We start from the raw sequence: 20,076 nt of genomic DNA, 5'->3' as shown, positions 1-20,076 counted from the left end.
GTAGATGCCAAACAAGAGTGGTCCCAGGACTGAACCCTGAGGTAACTCCACTTGTCACTTATCTGGAGCTGGATTTGGAGTCGGCTACTTTTACAGTCTGGGTTCTATCAGTAAGCCAGTTGGCAACCCATCGAGTGACGTAGGGATTTATGCCCCGCTTAGTAAGTTTATCTATGATTCCAGGGTGGGGGATGGTGTCGAAGGCCTTGGCGAGGTCCATATAGGCTGTGTGGACCGCCTTACCCTCGTCCACAGCTCTGGAGACTGATTTGAAGAAGTCAATCAGGTTCAGGAGACAAGATCGGCCCTTCACAAACCCAAACTGGGTGGGGTCCAGTGTTTGAAGGTTGCCAATGTCTTTGTTTATAAGTTCCATGATAATGCATTCCATGCCCTTGCAGATCAGGCTCGTCAGACTGGTGGGACGGTAGTTCCCAGAATCCAAGTTGGATCCCCTCTTGTGGAGTGGGATAACTGTAGCTGTGTGCCACTCAGTGGGCACGAAGCCTGAGGTGAGGCTATGATTAAACATGACACTTAGGTGAGGTACCAGTTCACTTTGTAGTTCATGCCGTACACAGCCTGGGATGTCATCTGGTCCCATGGATGCTGTATTCTTAGCTTTGGAGAGTGCGGTTTCTACCTGTGTGGCCGTGATTACCGGAATTTCACAATCTTTTGGTATTGAGATGGGCCCTTTAGGGGGTGAGATGGGGGTGAAGTTGGCACTAAATCGATCTGCCAGGATATTGGCAATATCCTTGGGATCAGTATATTTAATGCCATTCTGTTGAAGCTCAGAGCAGATCTGAGCATTGCCATTTAGATTCTTGACATAACTATAGAATGCCTTGTGGTTGTCTTTGGAATCTTTGGCAATTCTGTGTAATAACCAGACTGACTCAGCAGTAAACAGCCAGCAAGACTTTGTGCCTTAAGAAGACTTTGGTCCCAGCAAGTTGCAGTACAGTATGCAGCACCTTCCTTCAGAAAATTTTCATGGTTAATCTTTTGGTTTTTCTTAACTGCAGTCCCTGTGGAAGAAGACCAGCTTGAAGGAGGAATGTTTGACCAGTCTAATGGTCTCTTTCCTTGGTTACCCATGAAGAATCTCCCAGAGTGCCTCCCAGCCCTAGGGAAGATGATTCTCCCATGCCTGAACTGGACATTGGAAATGCAAAAAAAAGACCTGGATGACCCCAGTTCATGGTGGTTGAAAGGACTACACTAGACATAGTTGGAAGGGTAAATGAGTGGTCAGAAGAACAACCAATGGCCAATGCAGGTTTATCCACTGTTGGTGGCAACACAGACTGAGCCCGAGTAGTTGGCAAGGACTACTTGTTAAGTGCTTTTTCTTTCTAGAAAGAGCAGAAGTGGAACCAGCAGGACCAAAGCATCCATGCTGTAACCAAGGCAGAGAAGCTAAAAGTTATAAGCCTCACTGGAGCGAGTCAATCTGAAAGTAAGCTGTCACTTGATATACACAAGCATCACCACTTACAGTCACACTTCTTACCCCAGTCCCTTCACAAAGGGAAAGCTCAAGCAGAACAATTTTCATGTCAGCCCTCCCTTTACTAAAACAAAAACACTGACAGTAAAAGAAAAATATCAGGTAGGTTGTCATGAAGTGAGCATAATCACCACAGTGGAAAAACCCACCCCTGCCCATCTCAAAATAAACCTTTTAATCACCAACTTAAAAGTTTACATAAGCAGAGCATATATTAAGTCAAAATTTGCCACTAATTTGAGAGATAAAACAGGCAACTACAAAGAGCGATCCCCAAGAGGAGACTTCCAATACTGATACAAAGGCTGTGTTTCTTAAAGAGGGAATACTGTTTTTAGTCAGAAATTTAAATTAAATACATTTTTTTTCTTAAAAGGGCAACCATGTCTGTGTCAAGGGTTCCTCCAGATGGGGCTTACCTGCTAGAAATGAGGCTCTTGGTTAACTGCTGCTCCTGTGAAGCTTAGGTGATGCTTCCTCTCAAGACGGCAAGAAAGTACTGAAGAAATCTTCACTGTGACTGCCATTTCCCAGGTGCAGTTTCCCAGGCAGGGGAAATAACCCATATAGCCTAAAGGCTACTGCAGCAGTGGGAATGATGAATACAACAAATTACACAGTTAATTAAGATATTAAATACAAGTCTAAGCACAGATTTCATACAAAATTAAAATTAATAAGAAAATAAATGGAGAAATTCCAAAGTTTCTTTCTGTATGGCTTTTTACAAAAACAGCTGTCAGTGTTTAATCAGTGACATAAATTTTAATAAAAATAGTTCCAATAAAATGACATCATTTCTCAACTACTAACACATACAATTAATTTGGTTTTCGTTTTATGCCTTTCTCCTCAATGTTCCCTTCATTATTTTTGGTTCCTATTTATTGTTGGCACAGTGTCTTGCCTTAAATGTATTCCACAGCAAACCACAAACCCTTCAACCTAATTACAGCTGGATCCATTAATAACACTCTCCAAGATCACTTTGTTAAAACCATCCTTTTTTGTTTCCCTGTCGATGATATTGAAGAAAACCTTGGACTCTTGTCTATTACAGCCAACTACGACATCAAAAACCTTGAAGAAATGTATACATTAGGATACAGAGATTTTCATTCAAAAAACCTGTTCCCAGTAAATGGCATTCTACAAACAGTTGTTAATCACACGATGAAACACCCTTTCAAGCTAGTATAAATAGTAGTTCACTCCTTATTGACACATAAGTCTAAATTAAGCCACCCCTCCCACTGTCACTTATTTCACCTGTATTTTATTCCTGAAGTCAATAAATAGGAAAGAACTCCAAATCACTATCAAAACTTATTGAGATGTCACAGGATGGATTATGAGAGAAAAACACATACGTATCACCATCAAAAATGAAAGAACTGGTTTAATAAAAGCCAACACTAAGTAGGTAAGCAAGGTTCCAACACTCAACTATTGAGGAACATTTTACAAAAAAAAAAAAAAAAACAGCCATTTTTTTGTTTTGCTTTTCCACTGTAAATCAGAGTATCGTCTGCAGGATATAACTTACATATGACAATAAAGGCAGCTAAGTTTATGAAGAACCTGGGTCCCTTCTTAAACAAAAATATATACTTTTGCTTTTAGCCTGAGGGATAAAGCCTTGAGACTGAACTGTCAAAGGGCACCCGTTACAGCTTGTTCATATGAAGAGAACACTATTGACCTTAAAAGTCTGTGTACTCCCTCCCATGAAAACATGAGAAGTGAGAGGTACAACTAAAATAAACTCAAAGTGATCACTTAGGAAAGAGTTTTAATTCATATAACAGCTGTCCCCGCTTTGATATTTACACAAAGACTGAAAAGAAAAAGGAATATGCAAAGTGGAAACTTAAATGGTGATACATATTTGGTACTTACACTAATTTAAGTACAAAAAAGGTTCAAGCACAACTTAAAAGTAAATTATTCACAATGAAAGGAAGCTGATGAATACAGCAAGATGATTTTACTCCCTACCCACGCTTTACCTTGCAAACCGTTCTTTGTCGTTTGTTGTTGCATCATCATCACTTCTGTAGAAAAAGGAAAAAACACAAATCAGTGCAAGATAGTAAGACACTGGCATCAAAGTAAACTATCAGTGCAAGATCAAATTCAGAAATGGCATTTAATATAAGGAATCCAACAATGTTTTCAGATTTTTCAATTACAAATAAGAGGCCTTAAAATTGATGGTCTTGCTGTTGACCTTAAGACCACATTTGTTGTGGGAAGCCACACAAGTTGGCTTTCAAAACTATATTGCTGAGGAGCCAACTGAGGTTAAGAAATTCTTTCTCCTTCCCTGTATTATTAAATCAAAGACACTTTCTTATCTGATTATGCCCTTCATAGTACAGGAATACCTTACAAATTTGTCCTAGGGCCTAACCCCACCCCCTTTTTTTTAATATATTCTTACTCTTGATATTTCTTGCTTCCAATTAATTACTTATGCCAACAATTTGCTTCAAGCAGGTAAAATGATAAATTCGGTTCACAGCTCTCTCTAGAACTCCACACCATTGGGGAAGTAGTTTGTTAAATAAACAATGTGAATATTAAAAATGTGCTTTCTGAAACCCAGGACTAGCTAATTTGGCCATCCTCTCTCTCACTGATACCAATAGTACCCCAAACTCCTCACTGTGTCAGCTTAGACATCTAAGAATCTGGCTGGATCACCCACTGTATTGCAGTGTGCATACTGGTGAAAAATGGCCATAAAGTCCTTAACCCCACAATACATAAATAAAGTAAAATAAAATAAAAACATGCCTACCAAACTCCTAACAACAGAAGCCCATAAGGGCATCAGCAAAGTCAACCAAATATTTAAACATGGATTATGCTCTGCCATAAACCACTAGGTTCCTTCTACAATACTAAACTTCTCCAACCCATGTTCATCAAGGTATATAATTTTATTAACATGGCTGAATTTAGACAATGTTTGCCTGACATGGCTATAAAGTATGCCAGATCGTTTTCAACAAGAAAGTGCCACCATGGCTGACATGGCACAGGTATATTTTACTTACAAAAGTGAAAAACAAATAATTGCAGAATGCTGCCCTATGCCGACTTTCTACTCCTAGATGTCACATGACAAACATTTGACGAGTAAGAGAAGTCAGTAATTGCTGTGGACAACAGCAGGAGCAGCCAAATGGGAGCAAAAGATTTATTTATTTTTTTTAATCTTAGCAGGTAACCAGATGAATGGTAAGTTAGAAGACACACTTGCAGGGCAAATGGAGTACTTGTACAGTGTCCCCACTCCTTTGAACCATCTTTAATTTTATAGAATAATTCTGATGTTGCTTAATATTTTGTCCTGTGGCCCCAGACCCTGGCTTAATTCAATTATTTCCTCCACAGTCATTACAATGCTGCCTAGCCTGCACAGGGTGTGATTAAAGGATACAGGATAAAGCTGAAAAGTAAGACAATATCAGAAAAGGTATAACCCCCCCTCAATGTGGACAGTATGGGGGGGGGGGCATGATGGGGAGACTGGAGGATGGAGACACTGTGGGGTGGAGTGGTGTGGTGTATGTGTGTGAGAGAGAGAGAGACCATGCATGTGTGAGGCAGGAAGCAGTGGGGAGGGGCATCATGGAAGTCTTAAGCTAAAGCACAGTTTTGTCTAAGGTTGGTCCCAAGTACCACATATAAAATCACCACTTTAACCTACAAATTACTGAAATGTAACTATTGCTTACCTCCTGTAAACAATTAACAAGCTTGTTAACAGCTTCCTTCACTATCCCTATCAAGATCATAAAAACTACTGGGGCCCTTTTTTTCCCTCGCTGTAAGTTCACGGGTTCTTAGGCAAGCACTAGGCAGCTGCCCTTGCAGGCCATTTTCCTTTCTTGTGTTCAAAATAACCTATCCCATTTGGTTACATACTAGCCTTACCCACCCCCCATGGCTGACAATTATATATTACCCCTAATAAGAATACCTGGGATAATACCATAAACAATTTAAGGGGACCCATGCATGGGATAACTATGCATTCTCAATAAGTCCATTCCCAGCACTGAATGCAGTACCAGCATTTACTAGACGTTTTTACTGCTTTTCATAGTTTTAGAAAATAATTATAGCTCTTAATTATACACAAATCTTAACACCATACTCATAACCAGACTTGAAACTACGTACAATAATGTTGCCAAAATCAAACCTACAAGTCACACCATTGCCCATCAAACAATTGCAGTGGCTCGAATTCCCTCATTTGCTGCTACTACAGCAACTGTTAATTATCCACTCTATCCTCTATCTACCATATTTCTGCCCTAGCCTTCAATAAATTATAACTAAATATTCCCCAATCAGGACACTACGTAGCTTAGACCAAGACTTCCTACAGATCTACAAACCCAAAACCAAATCAGGGTGTTTACTCTGTAACTATAACCCTGCTACAACTTGGAACCAACTACCCCTAGAAATTAGGTCCCTTGACCAAAATAAACATTTCAAACTAGCCAGGGAAAACTTCAAAAACAAGTCCCAGGCACAGAAAGGTCCATTCAAACTTTAATAATACATGAAGCGCTTTTCATCTGCTCTGAAAGGCAGACTTCTTCAGAAGTAATAACACAGAAACAAATTTACACATAAATACTCATTAGAACCAAAAAACGCGGGCTAATTCAAATCATTAATCAATTAAGCATACTGCTTAAAATCCTAGGCAACGCAGTGACATAAGAAAAGTTGCTACAAGTTTTAGATTGATTAAACAATGCACTATAAGACAATTTTACAAACAACTACACATACATCCACTAAACTACTATGAAATAATCTACCTTAAATTTACTATATTTAATAATGACCATAATGTTCTACACAACAATAAAATATAGAAATTAAAAACAATACCTACACACCCAAAGCAATGATAATGAATTAAGTATTACCCAGTAAATACTATTGTCATATATTTTATTATACATGATAAAAATAAAATTAAAAATAATCCTGAATAATAAAAAACTTACATTACATTTTATCTCTTCAAATTCTTGACCATAATATTAGAGGGGGACCTTTTGCCTTGAAATTGGAAGAACTGGAGTTGAAATGGCAAATTAGACTGGGTGCTGGTAATGTCCCTGGCTTAAATGAATTCACTTCTATTAGTAGTATTTTAAAATTAAAGAATTTGAAGAGATAAAATGTAATGTAAGTTTTTTATTATTCAAGATTATTTTTAATTTTAATCATGTATAATAAAATATATGACAATAGTATTTACTGGGTAATAATTAATTCATTATCATTGCTTTGGGTGTGTAGGTATTGTTTTTAATTTCTATATTTTATTTTTGTGTAGAACATTATGGTCATTATTAAATATAGTAAATTTGAGGTAGTTTATTTCATAGTAGTTTGGTGGATGTATGTGTAGTTGTTTGTAAAATTGCCTTATAGTGCATTGTTTAATCAATCTAAAACTTGTAACAACTTTTCTTATGTCACTGCGTTGCCTAGGATTTTAAGCAGTATGCTTAATTGATTAATGATTTGAATTAGCCCGCGTTTTTTGGTTCTAATGAGTATTTATGTGTAAATTTGTTTCTGTGTTATTACTTCTGAAGAAGTCTGCCTTTCAGAGCAGACAAAAAGCGCTTCATGTATTATTAAAGTTTGAATGGACCTTTCTGTGCCTGGGACTTGTTTTTGAAGTTTTCCTTGTCTTTTGTGGACTTCCTAGTTTTTTGTATTTCAAACTAGCCACTCAGGGAATACCTAATAAATAAATGGTCCTGCCATTGTAGTCATCCTCCCTGAAACTACCTAACCCTAGCTTCTGTCTCTCATCCTTCCTTTCTTTCCCACTGTCTGTCTTAATATTCATCTACCTCTCTGTCTCGTTGCTTAACCTCTACATTACCTTACTACTCCATCTGTACCTATCCTGTATATAACTACTTAGGAAAAATGAACACAGTTTTCCCTACATTGACAATGTACCCAAGTTTTTGTTGTAAAAAGTCTGACATTGTATTCTACTGCTTTTCTGTATGATTTGTTGTAAATACTTTTTGCAGTTTGATCTCTACAAACTGTTTTCTGTAAAATGTTATTGTAAAATGTTATTTCTCTAACTAATTGTTTTAGCTGCCAATGCAATTTTCTTGCTGACTGTATGTAAAATGTTAATACTGATTGCGGAGCTTTTCTCCTCGGGTATCCACTGAAAATGAGCTAATGCTTAGCTGGACTAACACGGTTAACAAATGGAAAATAAATAATAAATAAATTATTTATCAGATCAACATTTAAGTGTTTTTTGGAGAGCCAGGATAAAGAGCATCTACAGCTTTGTGCCCCTGTACCTTAGAATCCTCCAAACTAACTCTGACCTTACCAGGTCAAAAGAATTTGTTTATTAAACTTTGTTAAACGAGTGACTGGACTTGGGACTCTTTCCAGCCACGACCAGAGTCAACAGACGTATACAAACGTAAGTTACATGAAAGACACAATGTGATGACACAAAAATGTTTGACATAAAGTGTAATTTAATCAAGTGAAAAGTATTTAACATTTACAGTTACTTGCAGATGCAAATATGCATGTAAAAAGAAGTTATGTACCTACCATAACGTTCCATGTTAGTTGTCTTCATCTCACCTTCCTTCTTGCTGGCTGGGATCAGAGCTGATCCTCAGCTCTGACTCAGCCATCTTCAATAGCTCGAGAGCTGTTTACTGGCTCGAGGCTACCCCTTATCCCATAATGCCTAGCGATAGCTACCCAGATCTCATTTGAAATAGCTAACTCCAGACATAAGAAACGAATAAACCAGTCAAAAAATCAGTTGACTATACCTGCCATATTCTCTAAGTCAATAGAGGAAACGAGAGAATACACAGCCAGTGAAACATTGAAATTCCTCTCGGTCCACTAGGACAGAGGGACGGAGGGTGGGACGCAAGAAGGAAGGCGAGATGAAGACAACTAACATGGAATATTATGGTAGGTACATAACTTCTTTATGTTAAGTTGTCTATCTCACCTTCAATCTTGCTGGTTGGGACAGCGTCCCTAGCACCTAAAACCCTGGGTGGCTCAGTGGAACAGACTCTTGAAAACAGTGGAACCAAAGTCAGCTCTGCTCCTGGAGACCATATCCAACTTGTAATGAGAAATAAAGCAATGAGGTTTTGCCCACATGGCAGATTCACAGATGGAATCCATGGGCAACTTAGACTGGAAGGCTACAGAGGTGGCCAAGGCCCTAGTAGAATGACCTTTCGGTTTAATAGGTAAATCTTTGTTCCTCAACTGATAAATGAACGAAATAGTATGTGTCAACCATCTGGACAAGGTTACCTTGGAAACTGGGAGACCTTGATTGCCCAAGGCATAAGAAAGGAATAGTTGGTCCGACTTCCTTAGTTCTGTGCAGGTAAAAACGCACTTGCCTATGAACGTCCAATTGGTGTAGTTTGTACTCTGCCTTGTTGGTATGATTAGGGAAAGGATTAGTCCTCAGAGCAACCCTGTCCTTATGGAAAACCAAGTATGGAGGATGAAAACACAATGCCTGAAGTTCGGACACGCGTCTGGCTGAAGTAATAGCGACCAGAAAGAGTGTCTTCCAAGATAGAAACTTGATAGAGCAGGACGCTGCTGGTTCAAAAGGGGGCAGAATCAAGGAGGTCAGGACTAAATTAAGGTCCCACGGAGGAGGGGGATCTCTCACTGGAGGCCTAAGAAGAGTTGTCCCTCTCAAAAAAGCTTTACAGAGCTTATGAGACATAATGTTATAGTTCGAAAAACCAACATAAAAGTTAGAAATGGCCGCCATTTGTACCCTGATTGTAGCAGACGTGAGCCCGGAGTGAAAGAGTTGTGCTAGGAATTCCAGGATTTCGTGGACTGGGGCTGAAAAGGGATCCACATTCCTAGCCTTTGCCCAACAAGAAAAACGTTTCCATTTGCTAGCATAGGTTTTCCTCGTTGTAGACTTGTGAGAGGAGACGATAATGTCACGGACTGCTGGGGAAATGCTGGGAAGCCTGGCTAAGGTTGGAAGTGGAGCAACCAAGCTGTGAGCTGGAGAGTTTTGAGGGACTGCTGCAACCTGCCTGATTGATGAACCAGGAGGTCTGGAATTGGGTCCAGAGTCCAGTGTTGATCGAGAAGGTAATGGTGCAGGAACGGGAACCATATCTGTCGAGGCCAGAAGGGAGCAATGAGGATCATTTTGCAACCCAACGATATTGCTTTCTGTATAAGTTTGGGTATCGGGGAAAGGAGGAAAGGCATAAAGAAGACCCTGGGGCCAATCGCGGACTAGAGCGTCTCGGGGTATGTGACCCGGAAGTGGAAGAAGGGAGAAGTAGTTGCTGCATTTGCTGTTGAAGGGGGTGGCAAAGAGATTGCAGCAAGGCTGTCCCCATTTGCGGAAAACAAGATTCGCAACTTCCTGATTCAGAGACCACTCGTGAGGCTTGAGGATAGCTCTGCTGAGCCTATCCGCTATGACGTTGGATCTCCCGGGGATGTGCGTCGCAATCAGAAAACATTGGGAGTAAATCGCCCACTGCCAAAGTCTGAGTGCTTCTAGACACAGGGGGTAGGATCTGGTTCCGCCCTGCTTGTTGATGTACCACACCACTGACATGTTGTCCGTTTGAATAGCAATGTTCCCAGAAGGAAGAGAGTCTTGAAGGGCTTGCAACGCCAGGAGCACGGCTCTCATTTCCAGGACATTTATGTGCAGTACTCGTGAGGTTGCCATGTGTCTTGGACTGTCCTGCCCAGATAATGCCCCCCCCCCCATCCTATCAGGGAGGCGTTTGTTGTCACTGTGGCTACTGGAGGGGGTTGTAGGAAAGGTATGCCCTGAGTAACTAGTAGGGAGACCATCCACCAAGAAAGATGTCTTTTGCATGCATCAGTGATCATGATCATGTAAGTCATGGGTAGCTCTTGAAAAGACCACTGCATAAACAGAAGCCACTGAAGAATTCTCATATGAAAGCACACCAGTGGGATTAGGAGAATGGCTGCTGCCATGGAACCCAGAGTTTGAAGGACGTACCTGACATGGATCCTTTTGCTCTGCATCAGAACCTGTACCTGCTGACGGATTGCGGACACCCTTTCTAGTGGTAGCCTTGCAAACATATCCCTTGTGTCTAAGTCTGCTCCTATGTAAGTGATAGATTGACAGGGCAAAAAGGCAGATTTTTCGAAATTTATTGTAATGCCGAGCTGGGAGCAGATTGTGATTGTGTAGTCCCGTGCTTGTATGAGTTGATGCCTGGTGGTAGCAGTAAGAAGCCAGTCGTCTAGATACAAAAACACCTGGAATCCTTGACGCCTCAGGTGAGCCATGACCAGTGCCATACATTTGGTGAACACCCTGGGGGCTGTGGTGAGACCAAAGGGCACAGCTCTGAACTGATAATGACTGGCCCCCAGCCGGAAGCGAAGATATCTCCTGGAGCGCCTGTCCATCTTTATATGGTAGTACGCGTCCTGAAGATCTATCAAGCACATCCAATTGTCCTGACCCAGAAAGGATAGAATGGATTGTAGCGTGACCATCCGAAACTTTGTTCTTTGCACAGACCTGTTTAGTCTGCTGAGATCCAGAATCGGTCTCCAGTCCCCTGTCTTTTTGGTACTAAAAAGAACCTTGAGTAAGTTCTGGATCCGTGCTGGTCTGCCAGGACTTCCTGGATGGCTCTTTTTTTCTAGCAGTTTTGAAACGTCTATAACTGCTTGCACCTTCAGATTGGGTGAAACATCTGGAAGGGTCGTCCTTGACTGTAAAGGGGGTTGATGGAAGGGAATTTTGTAACCTACGGATATAACGGATTGTACCCATCTGTCTTGTGTTAAACTTTGCCAGGCTTTTGGGTACGGCAAAAGTCTTCCCCAGACTGCCTCCAGAGTTGAGCAGCCGGGCAACCCTTCAGGGATGCTGGAAGGGCTTATCAGAGAAGGATTCTCTGTTGCCCTGGTTCTGCGAACCCCCTCTGCCATGAAGGCGGCATCTATTATTATTGCTTTCCCCTCTGTCTCTGGAGGAAAAATCGCTACATGTATCAGGCAAGGCTCCCTGAGATTTACGGAGCCACATCTTCTCACTCTTCTGACCCTTGGGGTAAGGTCTAGAGGGAGTGGAAAAATGGACTCCCACGACATAGAGAGTCTTGCCTTCTTGCTCACACCTAGTCAAAGTGTCTTTCACCTGTGGTCCAAAAAGAAAGGAACCATCAAAGGGAGTGTTGAAGGACGCTCGAAAGGGTTCTGAAAAGTTACACAGCCGCATCCACGCATGCCTCCTAAGGGCCACCCCGGTACCTGTGGCTCTACTCGCCCCATCGGCTGCATAAGAAATGAGCCTCATGGAGGAGTTAACAACAGAATTAAGCATCGCTAGTTGGGAAGCTACCTTGGCTTGTGCTCCCTCAGCTGTTGGATCTTGGAGGGTATCTCCGAGCTCTTTAAGGAGATCCCTTTGAAGTCGGGTAAAATGACACAGGTAGTTCAGTGACCTCATAGAGAAGGTCACTAAAGTGAACATTCGCTTCCCATATCTGTCCATCATCCTAGACTCCTTGTTAGAGGCCGATGTTGGAGCTGATCTCACCTGCGCCGAAGCTCCGAGGTCTCCGCTAACTCTTTTTTGGTGGCTGCTGCTACCACCATAGCATCAACAGGGACACCTTTCGAAAGGAACTGCTTATCCTGGGGTGCTGTAATGAATTTACTAGGTCTCCTTGGAGTTGGTTCTACTGTATCCGGTGCTGACCAAGCCTTTCGAGCCACCACTGTCATAAGTGGATCAAAAGGCGGAGACACCCAGGAGGTGGAAGGTCGGGAACCGAAGGCATCCAGAAATACAGACTCATCCTCAGAAAGGGGCTAGGAGATTCCAGTTCCCCCTCTGCTTAAGCATTTCTAGGATGTCTGAAAAGGAAACATCTTCAGAGGGGGATCTCTGGGACCCTTCCGAATCATCTAAGTCTGTATCAGAAGTGACAGATTCGGGGGAGTCAATGTGCTTCCTCTTGCACTTTTTCTTCCAAGGGGGCTCTTCTGAGTGATCAGGAGAGGCCTCAGAAGAGGAGGAAACACCCAATGGGGTGTCCTGGAGCATCGGTTCCCTATGCTTAGGGTCTGGAGGAGGAGCAGAGGGTAGCACAGGCACTACAAGGGATGGAGCCGGTGGGGCTGATAGTGGAGCTGACTCAGAGGACAGCACACTCCGTATAACATTGAAGGCGTCCCTGCAACGATGCAGAGAAAGCTCCAGTTCCGAAGAAATAGGAATCTTTCTCCGCACCGAGGGGGACAGCTCCGAGGCCAATGATGGAGCTGAGCTCACCTGCGCCGAAGCTCCGAGAGGGAGAACAGGGTCAGATAAGGGTCCGATGCCACTCGCCCCCTTGGAGCCAACAAGGGAGCCCTGACGCTCAGATCCCCCTCAGTGGAAGGTACCACTGAGGGAACTGGAGCTGACGTCGGAACTGAAGGAGACAGAGTTATCGGAGCCAACGGTTCCACTACTCGAACCCCAACTAACTCCGGCTCCGAACTCATTGGAGTCAGAGGAGGAACATCGAGAGAAGTGGACAGAGCTGATACCTGTTGAGGAGGGCTGGACAATAACTTAGCTAGTGCCTGTGATTTTAGCAACCTACTGACCACTCTCTCCACATCATGATCCAACAGTCTAGAGGATCGAGAAGAGTGAGAGGATTGGTGACTATGCTCGCTCTGAAATAAAGGAGACCAAGGAGACAAATGCACAGACTCTAGTGAAGGGGACCTCAGCCTCTTGTGGCTCCGCAACGGCTCCGAAGCCTCTGATAGAGCAGACGGGGAGATTGTCTTGTCGGTGCCAGCAGGAACCGATGTAGAAGGTAAATCCTGAACCGAAGACGACTCCGAAATTGGAGCAAACGGCTTAGTGGATTTAGGGGATTTCACTGGCTGTTAGCTCTTGGCCGGTGAATCCTGGGGTTTTAAAAGACCCCTAAGAATCAACTTATTCTTATGCTCCTGAAGGACTATTGGACTAAAGGCATGGCAAATAGAACAAGAGTCCTGCAGGTGCACAGTGCCTAAACAATAGACGCAAGAAGTGTGCCCATCTGTCAGAGACATTTTCTGCCAGCATGAGTCACACTTCTTGAACCCAGAAACCTTGGATTCCTTTGACATCCTTTGCAGTAGAAAGAAACCAATTATGACAACAATAACAAAAAGCAATATACAGACTATAAAAAACACACCTACTAGAAAGACTATAACTAAAGGTTTTTTTTTTACTAAACGATAATAGGAAAGCTGAAACTGCTGAAATGTCTATTTTTGACAGGACCCAGATGCAATAGGGTCTAGAATTATAGTTTTTAACTAAGTATATTTATGCCTCATATTCTGATTTTTACGAACCGGACATATGATATGACATATGATTTTATATATCTACTAGTATGTATTTCCTAGTTAATTATAACACATTTTTCATACTAGTATCAGTTGAAAATGATTGTGTGCTAACTCTCAGTTGAAAAGTGTATTATGCCTACTAGGATACTAAGTTATATCGCCATCTGGTGGCCTATGGACAACATTGCATGCATTATAAGGAAGTAAAAATGTTACAAACAATGTTTAAACTAGTTTTAGAGATATAGAGGGATGTTATGCCATGTCATATATATCCTCTATATTTTTTACAAGCATCAAATAGAACTGTTGTATATTATAATGCTGTTTCAGGTATGATGTCACCACACCATTAGGTTTCTGAATTGTTATTTTGTATTTTTACTAGTATCAGTTGAAAATGATTGTGTGCTAACTCTCAGTTGAAAAGTGCATCAGGCCTATTAGGATATTAAGTTATAACACCATCTGGTGGCCTATGGATAATATTGCAAGCATTATAAGGAAGTAAAAATGTTACAAACAATGTTTAAACTAGTTTTAGAGATGTAGAGGGATGTCATGCCATGTTATATATATCCTTTATATTTTTTACAAGCATCAAATAGAATTGTTGTATATTATAATGCTGTTTCAGGTATGATGTCAACACACCATTAGGTCTCTGAATTGTTATTCTGTATTTTTAAAATACTTCAGTATTGAATTTTAATTGTTTAATTATTTTTAATTGAACTGACTATTTAAGGGCTGTGCCTTTTAATTAATTTGTACAGTCTGAAGAAGCCCTCCAAGGGTGAAAGCGCTTACTGGTCTTACAATAAAGAACGTTCCCTTTTACATTTTGTGGAGCTATTGTTCTTTTGGATGAGCTGGATATATTCTGTATAACTGACATTCTGAGAAGATTTAAGCCGCTGTGTTCCTGTGCCTATTGCGAAGTTCAGATAATAGGAAAGCCTCTAATTTAAACAGCTAACCTGACAAGAAGAGGAGGGGGGAAGGGTGGGGGAGAAGTCTCTAAGTTAAATGAGTTCTATAAGATAAACAAATATCTATCACAGAAACAAAACTATCGCTAATAATAAAATACTAGAAAAGTCAAATTCTAGTGGAAAGGTTACACAAAAAACTCTATACAAGCCTGAGCCAGAAAAACGACACCTCGCAGCTGAAGCAGCAAACAAGATCTGGGTAGCTACCGCTAGGCATTATGGGATAAGGGGTAGCCCCGAGCCAGTAAAGAACTCTCGAGCTATTGAAGATGGCCGAGTCGGAGCCGAGGATCGGCTCCGATTCCGACCAGCAAGAACGAAGGCGAGATAGACAACTTAACATCAAAGCTTCACTACAAACTTTTGTACAGTGTTACAGACACATGACTGAGCATCAAATTGTTATACATGCGCTAAAACAAGACTGAGCTGCTGTTAGCAGAAGAGTGCAGGATGCACATCTATAACACAGACATATGTACTCATCTTCAAGGCAAGTTGTCAACTTTTTCTTGAACACAGGATTAAGTGCTCAAGTGCTTTCTTGCCAGGAAGCGAATTCCATGATGTTTGGTTAACTTTAGAGGATTTTTCTCAGATTGATTTTTGAAATAAGTTGTGCTAGTAAGAGTTTGCAATCATCAGTTGATCTGAGGTACTATGCATCCACCTAAGTGTACAATGCAGAGGTAAGAAAGAAACAGTACTTATTAAGTAGTTTTGAAAGTGAGCACCAAGCTTAAGAATCACTACAGCATTATTGGCTACCAGCTGACCTTTTGCAATTTGAAGCAGTGATGTTCAGTACAACTGGGCAGAGTGCTGATACTCTACTGACAGATGATCCCCACCTACAATATAAACTTTTAACATTTATTAATTCTATGACTACCTGTTTCATCTAATTCAGTCGCATGGAAAATGAACCACATCCCTGTACTGGCTGACACAATGCTGAGAAACTATTGTTGAAAAGGATTACAACCCTTTACAGAACATAAGAATTAGACTGGTGTACAAAGGCATCCTCTCTCCCCCGCCATGTTTTAACTACAACAATCAATAAGGCCCTTTTTCAACTACTTTGTGTTGTGTTCAAGCAGAACTTGCTGCTGTACGACTTAGTTATTTGAGTTCATTATTCCATTCTAAGGCTACCCACGGTGGTGGTGCTGCAGTAGCGTTGTCGCCTCACAGTAAGACGCTGTCCGGTTCGATTCTCATCTAAAGCGTTTTCTGTGTGGAGACATGCGTAAATGGGCGTACCTTCGTTGAAGGTTGTGTGTCAGGGCTGGTAACTTGGCATGTAAAAATCAACTACAAATCATTAGCGGACCGGAGTTCCGCTGTGGCGACCCCTAACCAGGAAAAGCCGAAAGACACAACAACATTCCGTTCTAAGGCTGTTCTTGTTTTAGGACTTAACAAATCTTCTTCTTCTTTAGCTTTTCCCGGTTAAGGGTCGCCACAGCGGAACTCTGGTCTACTAATGATTGGCAGTAGATTTTTATGATGCCGAGATGCCAGCTCGACACCCAACCTTCAACGAAGGCACGCCCATTCACCAATGTCTTTCGAACGCCACTCGACCATGGGGAGGACATGCAGACTCCACACAGAAGGCGCTCCAGCCGAGATTCAAACGGGAGAACCTCTTGCTGTGAGGTGAGGTGACAACGCTACCGCTGCACCACCATGGCTTGTTTTAGGACTTAAATGACATTACAAATTAAGTAATGGCTGATTTACTCCCTGTTAAATGAACTGCAACACTGATTCAATCACTGTTAACCAAATATATCACCACTGCTTAATTCTTCCAAAATATTTTTGCTTATTAACTCTTTGTACTGTAATATACATAATAACTGTATTAACACCTCATGGCTGTCACTACCTTTGGCTTGAACATGTCTGAGAAAAAGTATTCAGACCATTCTACTCTACCCAGCTAACAAACAAATAAATGCATAAAATCCATCTTTAACCTTTTTTATAACTCTGTGAAACACAAAATAAGACAATCACTGCAGTAACAGTCAATGGACAAGATCACCATAAGTGAAGGGCACTTGTTCAGTTGATGACACTCTTCTGTTTTTTTTTTTTAATTTCTAACCATTGCCTTGTTACAGGTTCTTCTCAATCTACAGATGATACATGTAACAGTACAAAAATGTTAATTCAGGACTAACAGAGGAAAGAGGAGTTATAAACAGAGTATACAGATGCCTAGAATAAGAAATAGAATTTGAAAGCCAGCCATTTAGCTTTGAAGCCACCTTGTTATATCTACTTGTATCTTAACAGTATAATAGCCAATAAAAAATAATCAGACATGCAGAGTAAGAAATAATGTGTCCAATAAAAGTCAAATTCAAAATAAGCACATAATCTTAAAACAAGACAGTTACTATATTCAGTAAGTTAGTTACTAAACAGTAGCTATACAGACTTCTGAAATAGGAAACACTTGCTGTTTGCTCAACAGTTCCCAATAGTATCTTGCAACAGATAACATCTATGGGCATCTAGCTCAAGCTCAATACTTTTTTGTTCCTAGGGCAATCCTTCCAAGTAGTTATATCCCTTTTGCGTGAGGCAATATCTAACAAAGATAAAAAAACAAACTGCAAATGTGGTGGTACATAAAGTGATGGGCCTTCACTCCATCAAATTTTCTGGAGAAAAGGTACAGTACGATCAAAACTACAACAAAAATTACCTACTACTGTAAGAAATAGCCAAGAGAAGAACTCCAAGAAGTAATGGCATACAGGGACGCTATCTATTACAAAAGCATCTTTATATCTCACACTCACTCACACACACTCACACCTCGCTCTCTTTTTCTGTGACCCATTACTAAAGTATGTATGTCACAAAAATGTACCCAGTTCAAGGAGTTCTACAGCAAGTAGTACACCATCAGCTTGGTCCTAAGCAAATTGTTAGAATTAGTCAAAGAGTACGAAGTAATCAATTCAGACAGTGCTATAGGAAGAATAGGTGAACAGGATCACCTGTCCCTGATGCCAGCTTACACAGGGCACCAAAAGTTTGACAGCTTATGAGATGTCACTAAAGAGTCACAACAGCTTGTTAACTAATTGTGTAACTTCTGTTATTTTTAGCAAATGATTTAAACTTAGTTTACAAGCTGTCTAATAAGTAACTGTGATCACTTATTACACAGATTGAAAACTGTTTATAAGATGTCCGATAGTGACTGTAATCCCTTAATGATAGCTTATAAGCTTTCAAACTTTTTTTCCCCAGAGGTTCATGTAGGTGCTAAATGTGTGCACTATTCAGGGTACCAATGCCTTGTAGAAATATTACCATAAGCTAAAACCAGTAGTGCTTAGACCCATCCAACGATTTTCCACATTCTGTGAAAGTGTTGACTGAATACTATGATAACATATCACATGTTCCAAGTACTTGTTTTTCAAATTTGTTATTGTTATTCTCACTTGTCATTAAATACTGCAAATCCATTTGTAAAGAGCAAAACAGCAAGATATAGACATAAACTTTCCTAAACTCAAGAAAGAACAAGGCCTAGCCAACATTTTACCTCTTTTAAGCTATAATGATCACATAAAAGAAGTAATAAAAAAAACATGCTCAACTTACTCTTCTACCTGGTATTAACTGTGACAGGTATTACTGATGGTCAAGTCACACCTGCTACAGCAAAAATAAGCAAAATGGTCTGAAAAACTACCACTGCAAATTCCGAAAGATTCAAAAACAAATCCATCCTCTTTTAAAGATGAACTGCTCAACATAATATTGGCATTTTGGCATTGTTATAAAAAATTAATTCTACAAACCAGAAATCGGCTTATTTCCCTTGGTCAACCAAGAATTCCTACATTTCCAGAATAAGATATTAAAAAAAATCTCTCTCTGAGGGAGTGAGTGAGTGAGTAGGGTCCTACCATTAAGCCTCAAAAAATCTTAAGTGCATGGCTGAAAATTGGAAGCTCTGGATCCACAAATTCAACTTGTTACCCATTGCAAGTAGATTGGTTGAAAATTCTGAAAGGCTTCAGCATGTATCACTCCTGTGTATTGCTCAGGAAGAAGCCTTAAAGGTATTTATCCCTTGCTTTCATTGATGAGAAGAAAGAAAGACAAAATAGCATCAATTTAAGCTTCAGTAAATACTGCAAAACTAGGAAGATTTAAGCATTTATTAGTCAGGAGTACAAGGTCCTGAAGAGACTACAGACACCAATCTTAATGAGCTGAATAAAGGAGCCAAAGCCTGCATTAACATAGTTAAATATTAAAGCACTCGGCATATTGCTGCATTCAGCAAATGACTGTCAGACACAGATCATGTCCAAAAAAGGTTCCTGAACAAGCACACCTACCCAGTAAACAAATATAAAATAAATCTGGTATGCTGCAAAACTCTTTAGTAAGACAAGGCATAATTTGTAGTATAAAAAATGATGAAAAAAAGGAGAGACTGAAAACAGATCTGATCTTATCTAAAACAGAATATGTCCAGAGCTACTAACGTTATTAAAACACTGCTACAAAAATTAACTGAGGAAAAATGTATGCAAAATAAAGTGAGAAACAAAGGCAAGACATATTGACGTGAAAAATCCATATGAGAATGCAAGACAGAAGCCAGAGTACTTGCATCATTTTAAAGTTTTCAGTTAGATGTGGTTGTAATCATGAAAGCAAGAAATGCACAATTCTTTAATCAATTCTAAGGAATGTGCTATATAAGATGTGTAAAATGGAAAACTACGGATTCTCAAAAGAAATCTGCATGCTTTTGAGGCATGAAACCAAGCTTTTTAAGTACTGATGAAGTGAAAACACCTATATTAGGAATATGTTTATGATAGTGCATCTCAGCAAAACTCAAGTCATAGCACTCATTTCGTCAAAAGGGATTGAAATAATGATAATCTTACGTCTGATAAAGCAGTAAAGACATTGAGACAGAAGTGCTGCACTGTTTGAAAGAAATACTACAGACATAACAAACAGAATTCAGGATTTAAACAAAACAGAGCTACAGAGTGTAACATTTTGACAGAAAATTAACGACTATGGCTTGAAGAT

General features: G+C 40.4%; 1 protein-coding gene across 7 annotated transcripts in view; it reads right to left on the bottom strand.

The window, feature by feature from the left end:
• The window catches only part of ARNT (aryl hydrocarbon receptor nuclear translocator), a 2,399,029-nt gene that overhangs the window by 1,847,255 nt on the left and 531,698 nt on the right, over positions 1-20,076 (bottom strand). For all 7 annotated transcript variants that reach the window (XM_044080044.1, XM_044080045.1, XM_044080042.1 and 4 more), the window contains one exon: positions 3,526-3,570. In XM_044080044.1, coding sequence (XP_043935979.1) covers positions 3,526-3,570 — 45 coding nt within the window. The remainder of the gene's footprint in view (positions 1-3,525; positions 3,571-20,076) is intronic.

The sequence above is a fragment of the Protopterus annectens genome, chromosome 8.part0, assembly GCF_019279795.1.
Source record: "Protopterus annectens isolate FY-2018-M chromosome 8.part0, PAN1.0, whole genome shotgun sequence".
Taxonomy (NCBI): domain Eukaryota; kingdom Metazoa; phylum Chordata; order Ceratodontiformes; family Protopteridae; genus Protopterus; species Protopterus annectens.
The sequence above is the reverse complement of the archived record's forward strand: the minus strand, read 5'-3'. Positions and strand labels throughout refer to the sequence as shown.